At 50.6% G+C, this 18,844-nt stretch overlaps 1 protein-coding gene across 1 annotated transcript in view; it reads right to left on the bottom strand.

The window, feature by feature from the left end:
* Nucleotides 1-17,556, bottom strand: part of SLC1A7 (solute carrier family 1 member 7) — a 45,228-nt gene extending 27,672 nt beyond the window's left edge. Inside the window, exons 1-2 of the mRNA XM_045547989.1 lie at nt 17,263-17,556; nt 10,030-10,109 (exon numbers count right to left, since the gene is read on the bottom strand). Of these exons, the coding sequence (XP_045403945.1) occupies nt 10,030-10,109; nt 17,263-17,439 (257 nt within the window). The 5' untranslated portion in view covers nt 17,440-17,556. The remainder of the gene's footprint in view (nt 1-10,029; nt 10,110-17,262) is intronic.
* Between the last annotated feature and the right edge of the window lie 1,288 nt (nt 17,557-18,844).

Below are 18,844 nucleotides of genomic sequence, written 5' to 3'. Positions count from 1 at the left end.
GGAGCTAGAGTGTCTCAATGACTGGCCACCCCTCTGCTGTGCATGGCAGACTGTTGTCCCTGCCATTAGCAGCAGCTTCTTTGGCATGCCTGTCACGTGGGTTACAACAAGTGCCCAGACCACAACTGTGACTGAGACAGGCCGGAAGCAGGGGCTGGCACATCCAGGAATCATGCTGGACTTCTTGGAGGAGGGGACTGCTGGAAGGAGCCTTGAAGGACGAGTAGGAGTTCTCTAACTGGAAGGGGTAGGAGCACACAAGTTTGTGATGGGCGGTAGAACCCAGGAGTTCTTCGGAGCCACCAGGCTGAAGGACTGACCCCACCCGCAGCCCACAGCTGGGCCACGTTTCCCTCTTGATGAGTAAGGCAATCAGCTGACTGGGCAAGAGGGCCAAAGGCAGATCCCAGGGCTCCCATTGGAAGGTTCGGCAGAACTTGGCTGAGAATGGTAGCCCCATGACCCGAAGGGCAGCGTCCAGGAGCACAGGCTGCACTCAGCGTGGCCTCTGGCTGCCCACTGCTCCTGCCTGCCTCCCTCCCGCAGCCTGTCCCAGGCAGCCCGGGCAGCTGCCCCCTGCACACTGGCTCCCAAACCAGACTTTGACAGCTGCTTGGCCCAGGACCATCTCCAATAAGTCAGAACATGGGTGTTTGGGAGTTTTCTGCCAAACTGGAGTCCCTCAGGAAGGGGGAGAAAAGAGTGTTGAGTTTCTTTGGCCAAACATGATTTCCTGATTCTAAGAAAAATCAGTTTAAAATTCTTATAAGAAATAGAAAGGAAAACAATACATACACAACACAACACACACACCACAGACCCACATGCACACTTGGATTTCTTTGCTGTGATGTGGAGCTTACGAAACACTGCCGTGTGCGGCATCAGTAAATCACAAACACATGGATTCAGTTTGCCTTGAACGATGCCTGGTTTAAGATGTTGAAGAATGAGGGGAGAGGAGGGTTTGGCAAAAAGCAAGTGGAGAATTGGAGGCTCTAGCTGCATCCAGATGCTGGTTTGACCCACCCCTGGTTCCTGGTGTCGCTCTTGTCTGGGGATGTGTGAAAACAAGGATCTGTTGACTTCTCAAGATTAGATGCAAATCCCGCCTCAGTGGGGCCATGACAGGCCACACACACACACACATACACACACGCACAGCACCTGCTGGCACCTGCCTTGTAAATTTGCAGATGGCATTGTGTCTATTTTATGGCTAAGGCTAAGAGCACAGTAAATAACAGAACCTGAGGTGAGTCCGGATTCCTGGGGCAGAGGGATGCCCCACCCTGTACCCAGCAGCACCCCAATGCCTGGTGGTGGGAAAAGGGCTTTGCAAACTCTGCGCTGGCCCCTGAGTGGAAGAGCAAAACAGGGTCCAAAGGTGAGGGTGCAGCATGGAAATTCTCATGGCATCATGTCAAGTAAACCCCCCCTCCTAAAAAAAAAATCAAGCTACAGGTTTATTTTTGTGGAAATCACAGTAAGGTATGCTCTAAGAACTTAAAGGAACTGAAAGTTGCCAATATTTTTTGGGCTAGGCTATAAATTAAAAGCAAAAGGGATCAGAGTCGTGACAAGTGGCCTTACTGGGGGAGAATAGGAAAGGAAGTCTCCCAGGCCCTAGAGGCTTGACTTTTCTAAATAAAAGTGTAATGAGCATGGTGGAAACCATGGAACCAGTCGACGGTGGGAACACAGGGAAGAAAGCTGAGAGTGGCAAAGAACTGGGCACCCGTGCAGGCCCCACCCGTGGGAGAGGGGTCCGGTTCAGGCACATCACGGTGCTGTGGCAGGTCCCATCCATCAGACTATTCATTCCTACGCCAACGTAATGTGAGGCAGAATTTTCTAAATTTTGTCTGAGGCTTCTATCCTCATGGGTAGACAGTGAAATTCCCCTTGCAGCCAATTTTATTTTGAGAAGAATCGTTTGAGTAGCAAACGTAAGGTAAGAAGGTACACACTGTCCAGGGGACAGGAGCCTTTTGTGGGTTGATAGGAGCTCCCCTCCTTGGGAATGTGAGACCTGCGGAGTCAGGGAAAGGTGTACCAACTTGCATGAGAGGCTCAGGGGCCTTCGGAGAGAAAAAGCTAAGGCCTTAACCCCTGCTCTCTGCAATTTGAAGTTAGTGTCATGGTACACTAGAGTCTCCCAACCAAGGTCTTGTTGGCACTAAAGGCCCTCAGGGGGACCCCACCAGGAGGGAAAATGGAGTTGGGGCTCAACCCACAGGGAGCTAATCTCAGGGCATGACGGAGGCTGCTTTGAGGAACAATGACTGAGCACTTCGGTGTGACCTAGGAGCCACAGTGGGGCATCCCTGTGGCCTGAGCAGGGATATACACCTGGTGGATGTCTACCAGACCACGCAGGACCTGTGTTCAACAGCGGCACCATGTGGAAGGAACCTGAGCAACAGGGCTGGGAGCAGGATTAGATGTTCCAGTTCTCTCTTTACTTGGCACTGGAAACTTCCACTGAATGAAAGAAGCTGACCTTGGCCAGTAGGGTGACAGCCTCAAGAGGAAGGCACTGGGCTTCCTGCTTTTACAAAGGAGCAGGGACACATTCTGCACATTCAGTGTCAAGTCAGTACATAAGGCAGAAACCAAACATAACTAAATTTGCCCTTGAAAATCCCTGAAGTTGCCCATTAGAGTTTGGGAGGAATAGATTTGTATCAGCTCATTCAAGACAGTTTTTCTTCCAGCCTTGGAGCGGGTTGCTGTTGTTTTAGGTGAACAGACGAAGCAGTCAGCACACACTCAGAGGCCACGATGTGTAAACCATACCTCTCTTCACGCCCTGGCGTCTCCCTGGCCGCGGGGAGGTGCTCGCATGCTAAGAGGCACCTGGGCACCGAGGCCAGCAGAGGGCAAGGAAGGCCTTCCCCTCCCGCGGTGCACTCGCCCAGGGCACGGCCCTTAGAAGGGGCAGCTCCTGCCTCCTTTAAATGATTTTCTCTCTTTTTCAGAGCACATGTCATCAAATTCACTGAAATGCACATATCATAGGGTTGGGGGTGGGAGGGAGGGCAGACACGAACTGAAAAGGGCAGACCCAGAGCTACACCGGTTATACAATTCAATAATTAAACGATCCTACCAAGAAACAGATGTAACCAGTGGGTTCCCCACATGCGGAGCCTACGGGGAGAGGTGCTCTGGCCAGAGGCTGTGTGCATCTGTCCTCCTTGGCAAGTGTATTTACCTCTGCGAATGAATCAATTGGCATTGGGTTTATTGGTCACCTCTTGCCAGCATCACAGGATGCCGGGACCCAGACAGGTTGAGCTTCTGAACCGCTCAGCCAAGGACCACACCCTGGACCTGGGGGACCTTAGTATCACTATTAAGAATGATAAGAACAAACATTTAGAGAAAAAAAATAACAGTGACAGAATTAGGGGCATGAAATGAGAGGATGTTTTCCTGTTATCCAAAATGTTTGTAATTTGCTTATCTCATTTTTTAAAGTACAAAAACATCTTTAAAAGACAGCTCCTAATTCTCCTCTAGGGTCAGTTCAAATGTTGATCATGAGACTTTCCCTGAACTCTGGATCAACTTCCCTCTCGCTGCACTTTATTCACTTTATAAGCATTTATTAGGCACCCACGGTGTACCAGACCCTGTACTGGGCTATGAGAAATCAGATGACAGAGATGAAGTTGTATTCTTCAGTGTTCCTTTTATGGGAAGGGAGCTGTACTTGTTCAAGAAAAATGTCTTGATGAGTCACCTGCACCAGAAGCCAAGCAGCAGCCCCCCGGCAAGCCCACCCCACTCCAGGGACACAGCATGAGTGGGGTGACCAATGAAAGACAAAGGGCAGGATTTCTGACTCGTCTGGGGGCAGAGGTAGAGAGGAGGAGGTGGACATGCCCTAAGGGGTGGTCCCCAACCTCCAGGAGCTGAGGCGGTGATGCTAGTGCAGGGGAGCGGCTGAAATACAGATTATCATTAGCAGAGAGGTTTGACTGCACAATACATGTAATGCGCTTGAATCACCCCAAAACACTGATCCGTGGAAAAATTTTCTTCCATGAAATTGGTCCCTGGTGCCAAAAAGGTTGGGGACCATTGCGCTAAGGCAACTCCAATGAGCCATGTTCTGGATAGTCCTGTGACTTGCTCTTTTTTGTTGTTGTTTTTTTTAAATCTAGAGACAGGGTCTCGCTCTTGCCCAGGCTGGTCTCAAACTCCTGAGCTCAAACAATCCTCCCGCCTCGGCCTCCCAGAGTGCTAGGATTACAGGCGTGAGCCACCGCACCCGGCCATGTGACTTGTTCTAACAGAACGTGACGAAGGTGATGGGATGGCACTTCTGGGATTATGTGACACAATCACCTTGATGAGGTACAGTGCTACATTGTGCACTGCCCCGTGGAGACAGCCAGGAGGCCGGGAGCTGCAGGCGGCCTCCAGGACCCGAGGTGGTCTCAGACAAACAGCCACAGGGAAATCACTTCTGCCCACAACCCGAATGAGCTGCGAAGTGGATTCTTCCCTGGTTGAGCCTTCAGAGGAGAACGAAGCCCATCTGACACCTTGAGTGCAACCTTGGGAGATGCTGAGCAGATGACCCAGCAGAGCCCTGCCCAGCCTGCTGACCCACAGAGACTGGGTGGGGGGGATCAACCAGTGGTCTCTGTGCCACAGTAGATAACTAATACACACACACACACACACACACACACACACACGCACACACACACCCAGGAGGTAGCAGCAGGCCTTACACTTCTACATGTGATCCTTACCTGGGCTCTCTCCCAACTGCCAGGGAAGTTGCTAAGTTCACGAACTACCTGAAGCAAAGGACGCCCATGTGAGTGGGCGACTGGCAGAGGCCGCTCAGGTGTGGGGGTGCAAGGGCAGAGGAAAGCGGGAGGCAGTAGGCACTGAGAACTCATGGGAAACAAGGAGGCTTTGACGGGCCCAGTGCGAGGACCGGCTCTGGGCACCAGGCCAGTATCCTGTGAGATGGGCGGGACCCGGTCCGTGCCCCTGAAGAGGCCACTGTGGACGCAGGTGTGCACAACTCAGGTGGAGGTGGGGGTGCAGCACGCAGTCTGTACTGGTGTTGAGGGAGCAGCCCAGTTCCCTCAGTCAAGGGAGCCTTTCCAGGGGAGCAGCCTAGTAAGCTTCGGTGCTGTTTAAAACCATGAGGCAGGGAGAGGCCATCCAAAGGGGCTCTCTGCTGGAGCAGAAACAGAGGTAGAGGGTTTCATGAAATGCCTGGGCCTTGGAGAAGGCTGGTGACACTTTAGTCAGTTAGAAAAACAAAGATATGACATCTATAATGCACCAGGAGATATGCTGGTACATTATCTTATTTAATTTTCATAAAAACCCTGTAAGGGGGGTGTTCTTCCCATTTTACAGATAAGGACACTGAGGCTCAGGCGCTAGAAGACTTGGTTAGTGTCTAGTTCACACATCAAGCCCCTGTTCCTGCCCTGCACCCTTTGCAGATCAGCAGAGACGCCCGCCTGTCCTGCCTGCTCACCTCCTTCCTTGCGACTAAGCCACCAGCAGCCAAGGGTAGGCTGCACTGAGTGGACTATAGCACACCTGTCTGCAGAGGGATCAGGCTAGGGGTTACAGTAGATTCTAGAAAAAAGAAACCCAAGAGGTGGAAGATGCTGGAATGTGGGAAGAGTGACTGAGCCGGGCGTCAACCCTGCTGGCCCCACCTCCCTCCCACGGGGCCTCCTTCCCTGGAGCTTGGTGTCTGCGTGACTGTCCCCCTTCCAGGTGGTGGGCCCTCCCACCTTGCATCCACCCTCACTGTCATGCCCACTCCCCTTTATATCTCATCATCTCTCTTTGAGGTCTCCAGTCTCTGCATTAGTCTGTTACGCTGAGCACCTGGCTGAGGTCAGTGTGAAAGACAAGGGGGCGATGAACCTGATCCCCTCCAGGTATCTCACGTGGAAACAGCAACGCACACAACCCTTCCCTCACAGGGGTCCTGTTGACCCCGCCCTGCCACTCAGCAGGGGCACTTCTTGTTTGCTGAGATGAGTGGTTATTCCAGATGGGGAGGCTAATTTGTTTGCCCAGATGGATGCCACTACTGTACTAGAAAAAGGTGCCTGTGCCCCATCTGCCAGCCACCACTGCGAATGCCTTGAACTGGTGACACTTGGCACATGCAGGGTTATACGTAGTGCCAGGGTGGAGATAAGCCTTCACTAGTCACCAACAAATGGGGAGCTGGGAGGACTTCGCAGACAGAAACTTGAGCGAGGTCTTGAGCACAGGGCGAGACTTAACACTAAATTAAGAGGAGGGGGAGGGGCATTTGTGGCAGGGGATCAGTGTGAGCAAAAGTATGGAAACAGGTGTGGCACACCTGTGGCGTGCCTCGGGACTCATGGAGCGACCAGCCTGGTTCCAGGGGCTTGGCGTGGGGAAGGGTGGCAGTTTGTCCTGGAGAAGAGGTGGCAGCAGATAGTCACAGTGCCAAGCTCTGGGGCCCAGACTCGCAGGTCATGAGAACTAGCAGTAAATGAACCTGTCTCCCCCGCTGCCCTGCAGCAATGATGTCACAGAAAACCCGCCTCCTGGGTCACAGCTTGGAGCCCCTGTCTGAGCTCAAGACAATCAGGGGTTTTTAAACCATCAGAACATCTGTGGAGCTTCTAATTTCTCCCTTTCTTTCTTTCTTTCTTTCTTTTCTTTTTTTTTTTTTTGGTAGAGACGGGGTCTCACTCTTGCTCAGGCTGGTCTCAAACTCCTGAGCTCAAGTGATCGTCCTGCCTCGGCCTCCCAGAGTGCTAGGATTACAGGCGTGAGCCACCACGCCCGGCCCAGAGTGATTTCTTTTTGAGGGCAGGGACGCCTGGCAGGGAACAGTGTGGATGGATGGATGGATTATAGACCAGCTTGGGATAGAGGCAGGAGAGTTCAGGGATTTGGGGTTTAGGGCTCAGAAATGCGTCATTTTCTCCTGTGAAGGTTTTATTCTCCCTTGGTAGGAAAATTTGAGGGCACTTCCATTTTTCAGTGACACAGTTGCTCTGCATCAGCCCAGACTGTATGATAAACAAGTGAAATGTGCGAACACACACTGGCTTTTCTCAAGTTAATACCACATGCCATTTCCAGCCAAGAGAGAGCACTGGAGTCTAGCGGAGGGAGACCAGGGGTTTGAGAGCCGGAACCCAAGAGCCGATGGGCCCCTAGTCACTGGGTAAAGAAGCCCAGAGTGTGGGTGCCCGACCCCAGATAACACGATCATTCATGGTGCAGGCAGGTCTAGGACCCAGGCCTCGGACTTCAGAGCAGGATTTCGGTAAAAGCTGAGTGGCCTGCCCAAGGCTACACAGCCAGTAAATGGCAGGCTGGGACGGGGGCTCAGGCCTGTCCGACACCAGGGTGCAGACACGGGCCTCTGCCGTGGGGGTGTTTGTGTTCTGAGTGACAGGCAGCACCCAGCCAGTAAGGACGGTGAGCTGTAAGGGTGGAGAAAGTGGCCGGACGGGGTCCCCATCAGCACACTTATTAGCTGTTGGGGACTGTCTACTTTCTTGTCAGTCTCCTCCACAGCCTGTGAACCGTCCCTTGGTCATCTTGGTGTCTGCAGCACCCAGTACGGGGCCAAGCACCCAGAAAGCATGATGCGGGATGGCTGGATTCATTAATTCACTGGGCAGGTATTAATGAGGACCCACTATGTGCCAGGCACCTGGCTGGGTGCTGACACCAAGAGTTGAATCTCAACAGAGCAGCGTTGCCAACTTCGCAGAGCTATGGTCCAGTGGAAGGTAAAGAAACAAGTCAACAAGTGACTACACACAGAATGACAACGTATGGCAAGTGCGGGGGGACAGGAACAGGGCACAGGAGGGCAGCCAGGGTGGTGTGAAGGGGGCCGGTGGGGAGGCCTTCCTAAGGAGGTGACATGCAAGTTGAGGCCAGGAGGAGGAGGAGGTATAGGATGTTGGGGAAGGGTGTCCCGTGCAGAAGGAACCGCATATGTGCAGACCCTGAGGCAGGGCAGGGCTTGGTCTGCTCAGGGGACCCCAGGCCAGTGGGACTGGAGTGAGAGACACGAGATGAGATGGGGAGGCAGGGCCAGACCATGCAGGGCCTCCTGGCCCAGGAGAACAACCTTAGGGTTGGTTCTAAAAGTCAGGGACACCATGGAAGGTCAAGGATTGGCGTGGCCTAGGCTGCTTTTCTGGGTGGGAGGGGGACAAGATCCAAGCAGGACACCAGCGAGGTCACTGTGGAGGTCACGTGTGTAAGAAGAGCGTGTTCTGGGTGGAGTGAGCATGCAGCTGTGCTCCCTTGGGGAGGCAGAGTCAGCGGGCGGCTGATGGGCTAGCCGTGGCGGGAGGGAGAGACGACACCCGCGGAGGCTTTGACTGAACACCCGGTAGACTGAGCTGCTGCTTACGGACAAGCAGAAAACAGGGAAAGGAGCCAGTTTGCTGGGTTAAAAGTCACAAGTTGGTGACATTAAACTTGAGATGCTTGTGAAGCATCCAAGTGGAGATGTCAACTATGTAGTTGCTTAATCAAATGTGGAGCTCGGAGGAGAGCTTGGGAGGGAGGGCTGTGACTGGGAGCGCTGGGCTTGTAGGTGGTACGTTAAAGCCACGAGGCTAGAGAAGAAAGGGCCTGAGAAACTGCAACCCTTGGGAGTTGAGTAGAGGAGAGAAGCTGGGATGGAGGGGCAGGGAGCAGCAAAACGTCAGGAGAGGGCGAGGCCACAGGGAAGAGTACTTCACAAGGGCGCAATCAGCTGTGTCAGCTGCTGTGGAGAGGTCACATGGAAGAACTGCAAGTGTCCGTTAGATTTAGCAACGTGGAGGTCGCTGGTGACCTTGACAGATTCACTGACTCATTGAATGACTTAAAAGATTCATAAAGAGGAGACAATAACCAGAGCGGGTTGTAGAGTCAGGGAAGGCTTCCTGAGGGAGGTGGCATTTCAGCAGAGCCTTGAAGGCTGAGTCCTGACAGATCTAAATGCTGCCTGCAAGAGCCTCCCTGGGGAGAGCACAGAGTACCATTAACTGGCGCCCTTGGCCTGGGGAACATTATCTCTGCCTCACAAGAGGGAGAGGGCAGAGGGCTGGCTCCCTCCTTAGCAGCAGGGTGGCTGGGAGGCTGTCCCCAGGGGACAGTACCCGCTCACATCCCCCATGACTCGGGGGCTTGTCCACTTTCCTCCCCACAGAGGAGTCTTCGGAGGTGCAGGTTCCAAACCCACGGCCTCAGAGCAAAAGTCTCTTAGATCCCACCTGGAGCAGCCAGCTCATCATACATCTGGAAAATCTGAGGCCTAGAGAGGGGCAGGGCTTGCTCAAGGTCGCCTAGCCCATCGGTGGTAGGGGCCAGGTGATTGCCAGTGATGTCCATGGAGAACGACTTGGCCTCCTGGGGAAAGTCTCTCTTTAGCCTGGTGTTCAAGGTCTTCCATGACTGAACAGGAGCCCACCATGCAAATTCCCCTCCCGCTATCCTTCTCTCAGCCCCCTGAGACCCAGCCTCCTGCACCTTAGCATACACAACCTACAGTCTTTGTGACAACCCTCTGAAGTAGATGTTATTATTCCCATTTTACAGGTGAGGAAATTGAGGCTTAGAGAGGTTTGATAACTTGTCCAAGGCTACCCAACCTGCATAGTACACAGCTGAACCAGGACATCATGTTTGGAGCATCTCCAGAGCTTGTTGTTCCTCCCCTGCCTTGCTGCATCCCCATAAATGAGCCCCTCCTCTGGGATACGATCCCCAAACTCCCTGGTCTTGAGCTATCCTGGGGTCAAGTCATGTGCTATGACTCCAAATCACTTGCTCAGTCCACTAAAAAGTCCACTGGATGAGACTAAATAACTAATAACTATTCTAAATAACCCAGAATTCAGCAGCCTGTGACACTGTCCATAGAGGCCCCACAGCCCCGCCACTCCTGGGGCACCCCTGGCAGGAGCAGGGCATCAACAGAATCTGCCCTCCCCGCTCCCCGCCCCAGCCCACCGAGCCAAACACTCTGCCCCTCACCTGGAGACCACCAGCGGTAGGATGAGCATCTTCAGCATCCTCATCAGGAGCTCTCCAGGGAACTGGAAGTAACTAATTTCCTGAAAACACAGCAAGAGCTGGGTTCTAGCAGGTGATGCAGACTTCACAGTTGCCTAAGTCCTTACTACCTTCAAAGCACTGTCTCACCTGCGCTCTCCTGTGGAGCCCATGGCAGCAGAGTCCACGCAGAAAGAACCGGCTTTGGGACCAGGCAGACCTGGCTTCCAACCCTGGCAACCCCCACCCCGCCAAAACCAGCTGTGTGGCCCTAAGCATCTTCTGTGACCACTCTGAGTATTGAGTTTTTCTCATCTGTAACATGAGGATGATAACTACAGTAGTCCCTCTTTATTCTTAGGGGACACATTCAGAGACCTCCAGTGGATGCTTGAAACTGCAGATAGTCTATGTTTGTTTCCCATAAATACATATCTATGATAAAGTTTAATTTATAAATTAGGCTCCGTAAGAGATTAACAACAATAACTAATACTAACATAGAACACTTAGAACAATATACTACAATACAAGTTATGTGAATGTGGTCTCTCTCTCTCTCTCAGAATGTCTTATTGTACTTTACTCGCCCATTTTTGGACCAACCTTGACCACAGGTAACTGAAACCATAGCAAGCAAAACCGTGGATAAGGGGGGACGACTGCACCCTACAGGGTCACTGAGGGAGAACTCACTGGGTGAGCTTGAATGAGAGCAGGCCCACAAGCACTCAGCGTAGCGCCTGGCTGGGAGGAGGTGCTCAGTGATCCCAGTAAATGCCAGCATTCCCTGCATCTGCATCATTCACCCGCCCACCCGTGGGATAAAATCTGTCTCATGTACCAGATGGTAAGTGGCAGGAGGGCAGGGCTGCGTGTTGTCCACACTGTGGACATTCATACAACCCACACTGTGCCAGGCATCCTTCTGGGTACCCCCCAATGAATGAGGCATGGTTCCTGCCCCAGAAGCTCCCAGCCTGGTTAATGAAGGGTCTGGCGCACAAGCAGCCCATGGCCCTGTTGCAGGTCAGTTTCTCTATCTGTTTGGGTCCATTCTCTGGCGCTTCTCCCCTAAGTGCCGAAAGAGGGAACATTGCATTGGATGAGGGAGACACCACTCAGTACCAAGAGCCCCTATGGGGCTGAATTCTATGTCAGCCCCTTCGTGGGCGGCTGGCTGCAGCCCATCCTTGGATCTATGGGGCACCAAATCCTCGCCTGCTCAGCTGTCACCCAAAGAACAGGGCCACGTGGCCGGCACCTGTCCACTGAAGCCCAAGGGACCTGTAAGCCCGGTTAAATTGGATTTTCAGATAACAAATAATTCATTCTTTTCTTATACTCAAAAAATGATTTGTTGTTTATCTGAATGTCCAGTTTAACTGAGTGTGCTGTTTTTAGATTTTTAAATTTAATTTAGTTTTGCTATTTCTGGCAACCCTAGCTTGGGGCCACTGTCTTCAGAGGGGGAGGCAGATAAATGGACTTTCGAACACCAGCCACGTTACATTTTTGTTCTCGCAACTTTTTTTTTTTAACCAAAGCCAAACATACTTGGCTAATGATCTGATGCTTTGAAAAGCCCCAAACTGCAGAACGTTGGCTCTGTGACAAGGTCACAGAGATCCTCTAGTTCAGGCCGCTCACTTCATAGAGGAGGAAGCTGAACTGGGAGAGGGGGTGGCTCGCCCACTGAATGTCAGCCCCAGCGCTACTTAGTAGTTCCGTTCTGCTACCATTTCCAACCAGAAAATCTGCTTTTTAAAGAAATATACCCATCATGACCATATTTTTAATTAACTTTAATCCATGTATGTATTCTTTAAGTTACAAAGTGCTCAATGATAAAAATGTAGCTCCTTCCTCACCTCTGTCTATTCCCACCTCCCAACTTCCCAGGAGTGAACATCCTCAAGTCCTCGAGCTGTTTCCCCTAGTGTCAATATTTCTAAATAACATGGTTATAATGCTATTGATATTTCTTTTATTTTCCTTAATTCTAGTTCCATAACTGACCATATAATGCTATTTCTTGAGTTATCATTTGGACATTTATTAAATTCCCTGCCATGATTGATGAGGACTTAGTTCCAACCTCCTTTTTCTTCCTCCCATTCCTCCCATTATATTGACACCAAATTTGGGGCAAATTAATAGTCAAAGCTTACAATATTTGCATCATCAAATATTGTTCATTGTTGAGCCAAGTAATGTGCTACAACCACGCCTCCTTGCTTGTACAACCATCATTTTCCCTCGGAAGATAATTGAATTATTTTTATTTATCTCATTTTCTGAGAATCACCCATTAATTTCTTCCAAACATTTTAACATATCTATTAAAATGCCTGCAAGAACCCTATCTCTCACCATATGCAAAAATTAACTCAAGATGGATTAAAGACTTAAATGTAAGACCTGAAACCATAAATATTCTAGAAGAAAACCTAGGAAAAATTCTTCTGGGCATTGGCCTAGGCAAAGAATTTGTGAGTAAGACCCCAAAAGCAAATACAGCAACAACAAAAATAAATAAATGGAACTTAATTAAAATGCAAAGTTTCTGCACAGCAAAGGAAATAATCAAAAGAATAAATAGATAACCTACAGAATGGGAGAAAATATTCACAAACTATACATCTGATGAAGAATTAATATCCAGAATCTATGAAGAATTCAAACAAACTAACAAGAAAAAAATGAATAACCCCACTAAAAAGTGGGCAAAAGACATGAACGGACATTTTCAAAAGATATACAAAAGGAAAAAAAAACATGAAAAAATGCTCAGCATCACTAGTCATCAGGGAAATGCAAATTAAAACCACAGTGAGATAGTACCTTAACCCTGTCAGAATGGCCATTATTAAAAAGTCAAAAGAACAATAGATGTTGGTGCAGACGTGGTAAAAAGGGAATGCTGATACAGCGTTGATGAGGATGTAAACTAGTGCAACCTCTATGGAAAGCAGCATGGACATTCCTCAAAAAACTAAAAGCAGACCTACCCTTCGATCCAGCAATCCCACTACTGGGTATCTACCCAAAGTGAAAGAAGTCATTTTATAAAAAAGACACCACCCCAATGTCTATCACAGCACAATTCATAATTGAAATGATATGAAACCAACTTAAGTGCCCATCAACTGAGGAGTGGATAAAGAAAATGTGGTATATATATACCATGGAGTAGTACTCAGCCATAAAAAGGAATGAAATAATGTCCTTTGCAACAATTTAGATGGAACTGGAGACCATCATCCTAAGTGAAGTATCTCAGGAATGGAAAAACAAATGCCACATGTTCTCGCTCATAAGTGGGAGCTAAGCAGGGATATATATGGGCACAAAGTGGGGTAAAGGACATTGAAAACTAAGAAGGGGGGAGGGTGTGGAGGAGGGATAAAAAAAATCTTGTACCTGCCAAATTTTTTGAAATTAAAAAAATGCCTAACAACGGTATTTTCTATACACTCAAGCACGTCAGTTCCCTTTTAATCCACCCGAGACCTCAGTCCAAGAGCTCTCCATCTTCCTGTTCCAGTCTGAACTGACTGCTCTCTAGCCCAGCGGCTGTCCTGGGTGTCTTCACTGTCATTCTGGAACTTTATCCTGTATAAGGATCCATTGTCTCCCTGGTTTACTTGCTGAATTTTCTGGAACATCTCTTTTGGCAGCTTCCTGAGTAAGGGTGAATAGCAGAGAAACTCAGTTCTGAGTCCTTACATAAATGAAAATGCCTTTATCCTACCTTTCTCTCTGATACTAGTCTGGCCATATGTAAAATTCCTAGTTGAAAATCATTTCCCCTTCAAGTTTTGAAGGCATTCTGTTTTATGGTAACCATGTCTTCGCTCATAGCTCTGAAGAGCTTCAGAAAAGATTTTAAAAGTTTTCTCCCACTCCTGGCATTGTCTCTGCTTCATCAGAGACCCTCTTTTCTCTTTGTTTAGTCTCTTCCACGTTAGCAGCTTTCCTGACATTTCTGGTGACTTTGGCTTTCTGCCCATACGTAAGTTTGAAGCACTAAACTGTGTATGTGAGTGGGGCCTGTGAACAGATGGTCCTTCAGGGCAAAGTGACAGGTGACGAATGGCTTTTTCACTGGGGCTGGGTGGGATGGTAGAGAAATCTCCTTTGTAGCGGCATTTAGAGATCTTTTCTCTGAGGCTTCAGTGAGAGAAGTCTCTTCCTGCGTTTGGCTGGAGAATTGGGCTATGCCCAAGTTCAACTCACAGCAGTCTTTAAGCTGGGGGAGCCCACGTTCAGAATGCAGGTGTCTGCTAATTAGTTTGAAGCAAGTGCCTCCCATCCCCCACCCCTCACCCCCGGGCGACGCACACAGGTGGGCCTAATATCCCAAGGCAAGCTTCGCTGGTTCCTTGGGGCAGGCAGTGGGGTAGAGATGGGTGGATGAGGAGTCCCCTGACTATGTGAACTGGAAGGGCCTAACTGCTCTGGCTGCAAAATTCTGCCTCTGCTTTCAACTCCATGCCTCGTCCCTGCCCAGTGCAGCACCTTGCACTCTTACGTCCAGAGTCCTCTGGAGTTCTGCAAGACAAACTGACTTGGTATCAACTTCACAGATGTAAGATTGTTGCTTCCTGTGCTCTGCTAAATGAGCTCATTCAACTCCAACTACTTCCATCTTGCCTGACTTATTTAGTCTCTCAATTTCTTTTCTTAGCTGTGTCCCCTTTTATAATCTCTTTGTTCTTGGTGTTTTTTATCTTTTAGAATTCCATTTCTATGACATTAGTGGAATTCTAGGAAGGAGAAGAAAATGGACGCAACTGTGATTTGCCGTGGTTTAACTGGAAATCTCAAAATGGTTGAGCTTTTTAAATGAGATGCTCCAAAGACAAAAATCCTATGATTTTGTAAGTTCTTTTCACAAATAGAACATTCTACCATTTTCCACATTGTTTATGATTTTTGCTTGTTGCATAAGCCTACAAAATAAGAAAGTTTAGTTTCTGAGTCACAGGCAAAGAGATCAAACGGAGAAATGCTGGATTTCAAAGTAAGATGCTGAGAAAGCCAATTCCTGCCAAATAATTGTTCTAAGGCTGCATATCCTTCCTTCGATTTATCTGGCAGGTTAATCCAGACCGGAATATGTTTGCATTTCCAAACAGATGGGGACGGCAGCTTTGGCAAAGGAGGCCCCAGATGAGTCTGGCTTTTAATAATATGCATTCCAATTTGTTTTCTCAAAATAATCTTCCTGCAGGAAATATATAGATATATTTTTTGCTTAGGAAAATTAAAGAGAGCAGATTGCAGATTGTTGTTTCATTTCTAGTTAATTATAGCAATAGTTGAGTGTTCTCTCTGTGCCTGACACTGATCTATGTTCACCTTGTGGTTCCAGAAAGCCCATGTGGTCGGTGCTCGGCAGTTTGCAGTCTGGTGGGAGAAACAGGCACCTACGTAGCCAGCTCTGAGGCAGGGTAGCCAGCAGGTGGGGCACGGCGGAGGAACGTGCTTGGCGCGAGTGCGGGAGGATAATATCATCTGAGACATAGATCGGTCTGAGAGACTTTTTATAAGATATGGAATATGAGATGGTTCCTGAGGTAGGTAGGACTTTGACAGGGGATAAAGGAGGGAGGGGTGAAGTAGCAATCAGTTAGCACTTACTGTATGCTGGGCACTGATGAATCCTTGGTTTATTCCTCGCAACAATTCTAGTAGACGTATATCACCCTACCCTATTTTACAGATAAGGAAACTGAGGCCCAGAGAAGAGATGGGATTTTGTCTAGCCATTTACCAGCAGGGTCAAAGTCAAGGGTTTCTTTACCTCCAGAGTTCAAGCTTCTCCCTAAATAACTGCTTGAGGCTTAACAGGGTTACTATAGTAATAGTGGGCTCAACGCCCAACAAAGTCTGGTTCCTTGAGCCCCAGTCGTAGAGCGAGTATTAAACTTCAGTGAGCTATAGGAAGAGGAAGAGGAATTTTTTGGAATAGAGACTCCTCCAGGAGCCCAGTGACAAAGACTCTCTCCTTGACCAAACCTGAGACAGGCTCCTCTGCGCTCTCTTTTCGACTAGGCCTTGTCCTTGGGCCTTGTCTTTGGCCTGCGTGGTCCAGTTGTAGCAAGAATCCTGCCAAGTCCATCTAGTGAGGATCCCACCCTTCATCACCCTCCTTATCTGTAAGATTCCTCACCCCACACTCAATGTCTGGTCACCCCGGCCCGCCTTCAGCAAGAACCCCCTGCCCTGGATGTCTCCTGCTGGTAATTTTCCACCCACCGACCCCCTCACTCTGCTCCTTGGCTGTAAAGCCTCAGCTGCCTTTGCTGTATTTGCAATTGAGTCCTGTCCCTCCCGCAGGAGGTCTTGACGCCTGTGGCAATAGTCCTGAATAAAGTCTTCCTTACTGTTTCACCAAGTACCAGAATAATTGTTTCTTTAATGCCATGTGAGTGTCCCTCCCTGCCCCACAGGAGACGGGCTGAGAGGGAGAGGAGCCCTTCCCCAGGTGAGGCAGCTCCACCATGGCAGTCACACGGGCTGGAAACCTGGGGCCTCCCCGTCCCCCAGCCCCTCACCCCATCGGCCCCACAGCCTGAGGTTCCCCCTTTGGAAACAGGCCTCATGTCTGCCCCTTTCCTCCCACCGCCATGTCCCCCCCACGGCTGCCCGTCACTCGGCCCCCGCCTGCCCCACCGCCACGCCACCCTCCACACAGCACCCGAGGGAGCTCCCCAGAGCTCGGATCCAACCACGTCTCTCTTCTGCCCACAAGCCTCTCAAGGTTGCCCCAAGTCTCTGCTTGGCGGTGGGGCTGTGCCTCACCCCAGCTTCACATTCCAGCCCCTGTGCCTCGAGCCTGCTGTCCCCTCTGCCTAGCAGGCCCTTCCTGGATTCCTAGTCATACGAGCTGCCTTTAGGGGGCATTCTCTGGTGCCTGTAGCACTCTTACGAGACCCCAACCTCCCCCCGACCACAGACCCTAGCCCTGCGGTGGTTCTAATGAAGCGTCCTCGCCTTTCAGTCACCCGGTCATCCTGGGTTTATAATCATTTCCTGAGCCTAGGCCTGCAAGGTGTTTGTCACACCCATGTTATAGATGAGAAAACTGCGACCCAGAGAGGCAAAGGGACTCACACACTGTTGTGTCACAGGGGGCCGTGGAGTAAGATCCTGCAGGCCCACACACCCCTCCTGGACAGGGACCCTGAGATGCCCTAGGGGGCTGACCTGTGGTGAGAGGCGCCGGGTCCTCAAGAAGAAGCCGAGGAGGCAGCCCACGATGACAGACAGCACGGACAGGATGAGCAGTCCATTCCGCCTGCACACGTCCCTGCCCCGCGCCAGGATGGCACCCGGCACCATGGTGAGCCTGGCCCACTGGCAAGGGGCACAGCACCATTCCATGCACGTGAGGCCAGCCGCGGGCACGGGGTCTGGGCTGAGGGCTCCGGCTCCTCAGCAGGCAGGTGGCTGGAGTTGCTAAGCACCAGTCGCCAGCCCCTCGCCCATGGCCTGTGTGGCCGCCCAGAGGGAATCCACAATCCTATTACCAGCTGCATCATTAGGGGCTGGGAGAAGATTAGGGCCTGGGAAACTAGAGCAGGCATGTGGTCTGGGAGTCTGGGCCTCCAAGCCAGCGCTCCTCTTTGACAGACGGGTGGACCAGGCACTGGTGGAGGAACAAGAGGAACATTTGCTTGGTCGGTTTGATTTAGCCCACTTTGTTACAGAAAGAATCGAAAGCAAGGCAATAAGATACCAGTCATTGCCAACATTTACTAAGCATTTACTGTGCACCAGGTGCCATTCCAGATCCATTTTACTTGTTTTAGCATATTTAATTGTAATGCCAATCCCAAGAAGTAAGCACTGTTAATGTCACCATTTCACAGAGGAAGGAGCCAAGGTGGCTGAGCAATGAGCAGGTGCCGTGTGCCAGGCCTGGTCTGGCGGCTTCACCTGTGCTGACCACCGGGAATCGGCCCAGAGACCCGAGGGTTCCCACCTTCATTTTACTGAAAGGGAGACTGAGACTGCAGAAGCCAGAGTCCCTGGCCACGCTCGCAGAGCTAGCGAGCAGCAGAGTGGATTCAGGCCCAGGTCGGTTTGGTTCCCACCACACCAACAGGTAGATGGGTTCAAAGGCGTTTGGCGGTACTGTGGGGAACGAGGATTTGAGCCTAGCGGACCTGAGTTCAAACGTGGGTGTGCCACGCACTGTGAAATGGGATGCTTACTCCTCAGGGCTGTTTGAAGCCTAACGCTGGGCTTAGGGCCCTTAGAACCCCTGTAGGTTCTAGGGGCCTATTATTTTTATTAAAGATGACAGAGCCCAAGAGACCAGCATTCAAGTCCCTGCTCGGCCACTTATTAGCTGTGTGACCCCCGCCCAGCCATTTCGTCTCACTGTGCCTGAGTTTCCCCATCCAGGGAGACAATAATCAGCAGAGATAATAGCATCTACTTCCTCAGGGCCACCCAGAGAGTATCTGGGAGAACAGGGTGAGCGCAGAACAGGGGGCAGGGCTGTTGGGTTCGTCATCATGCTTAGTGCTTTGGAGAAAGGGTTTCTGTTTTGCTATTTCTTGTGGCCTGGCCTGCCCTTTAAAGCCAGGGAGAATTAACCCTTGTCTATTTCACCAGGAATCTGTAATCTCATTAGGGGCAGCTGGGCGGCAGCAGGGAGTGCAGTCTGCAGTGGGGGTGGGGGTGGGAAGGTAGCAGGGGTGGGGTGCGCGCAGGGGTGGGGTGCACGCAGGGGTGTGGTGCACACAGGGGCTGCCTCCTCATGACATGGGGGGGGGGGGAT

The sequence above is a fragment of the Lemur catta genome, chromosome 3 (genome assembly GCF_020740605.2).
Source record: "Lemur catta isolate mLemCat1 chromosome 3, mLemCat1.pri, whole genome shotgun sequence".
In the NCBI taxonomy this organism is placed as follows: Eukaryota; Metazoa; Chordata; class Mammalia; order Primates; family Lemuridae; genus Lemur; species Lemur catta.
Note: the sequence above shows the minus strand (reverse complement) of the source record. Positions and strands in the feature narration are given on the sequence as shown.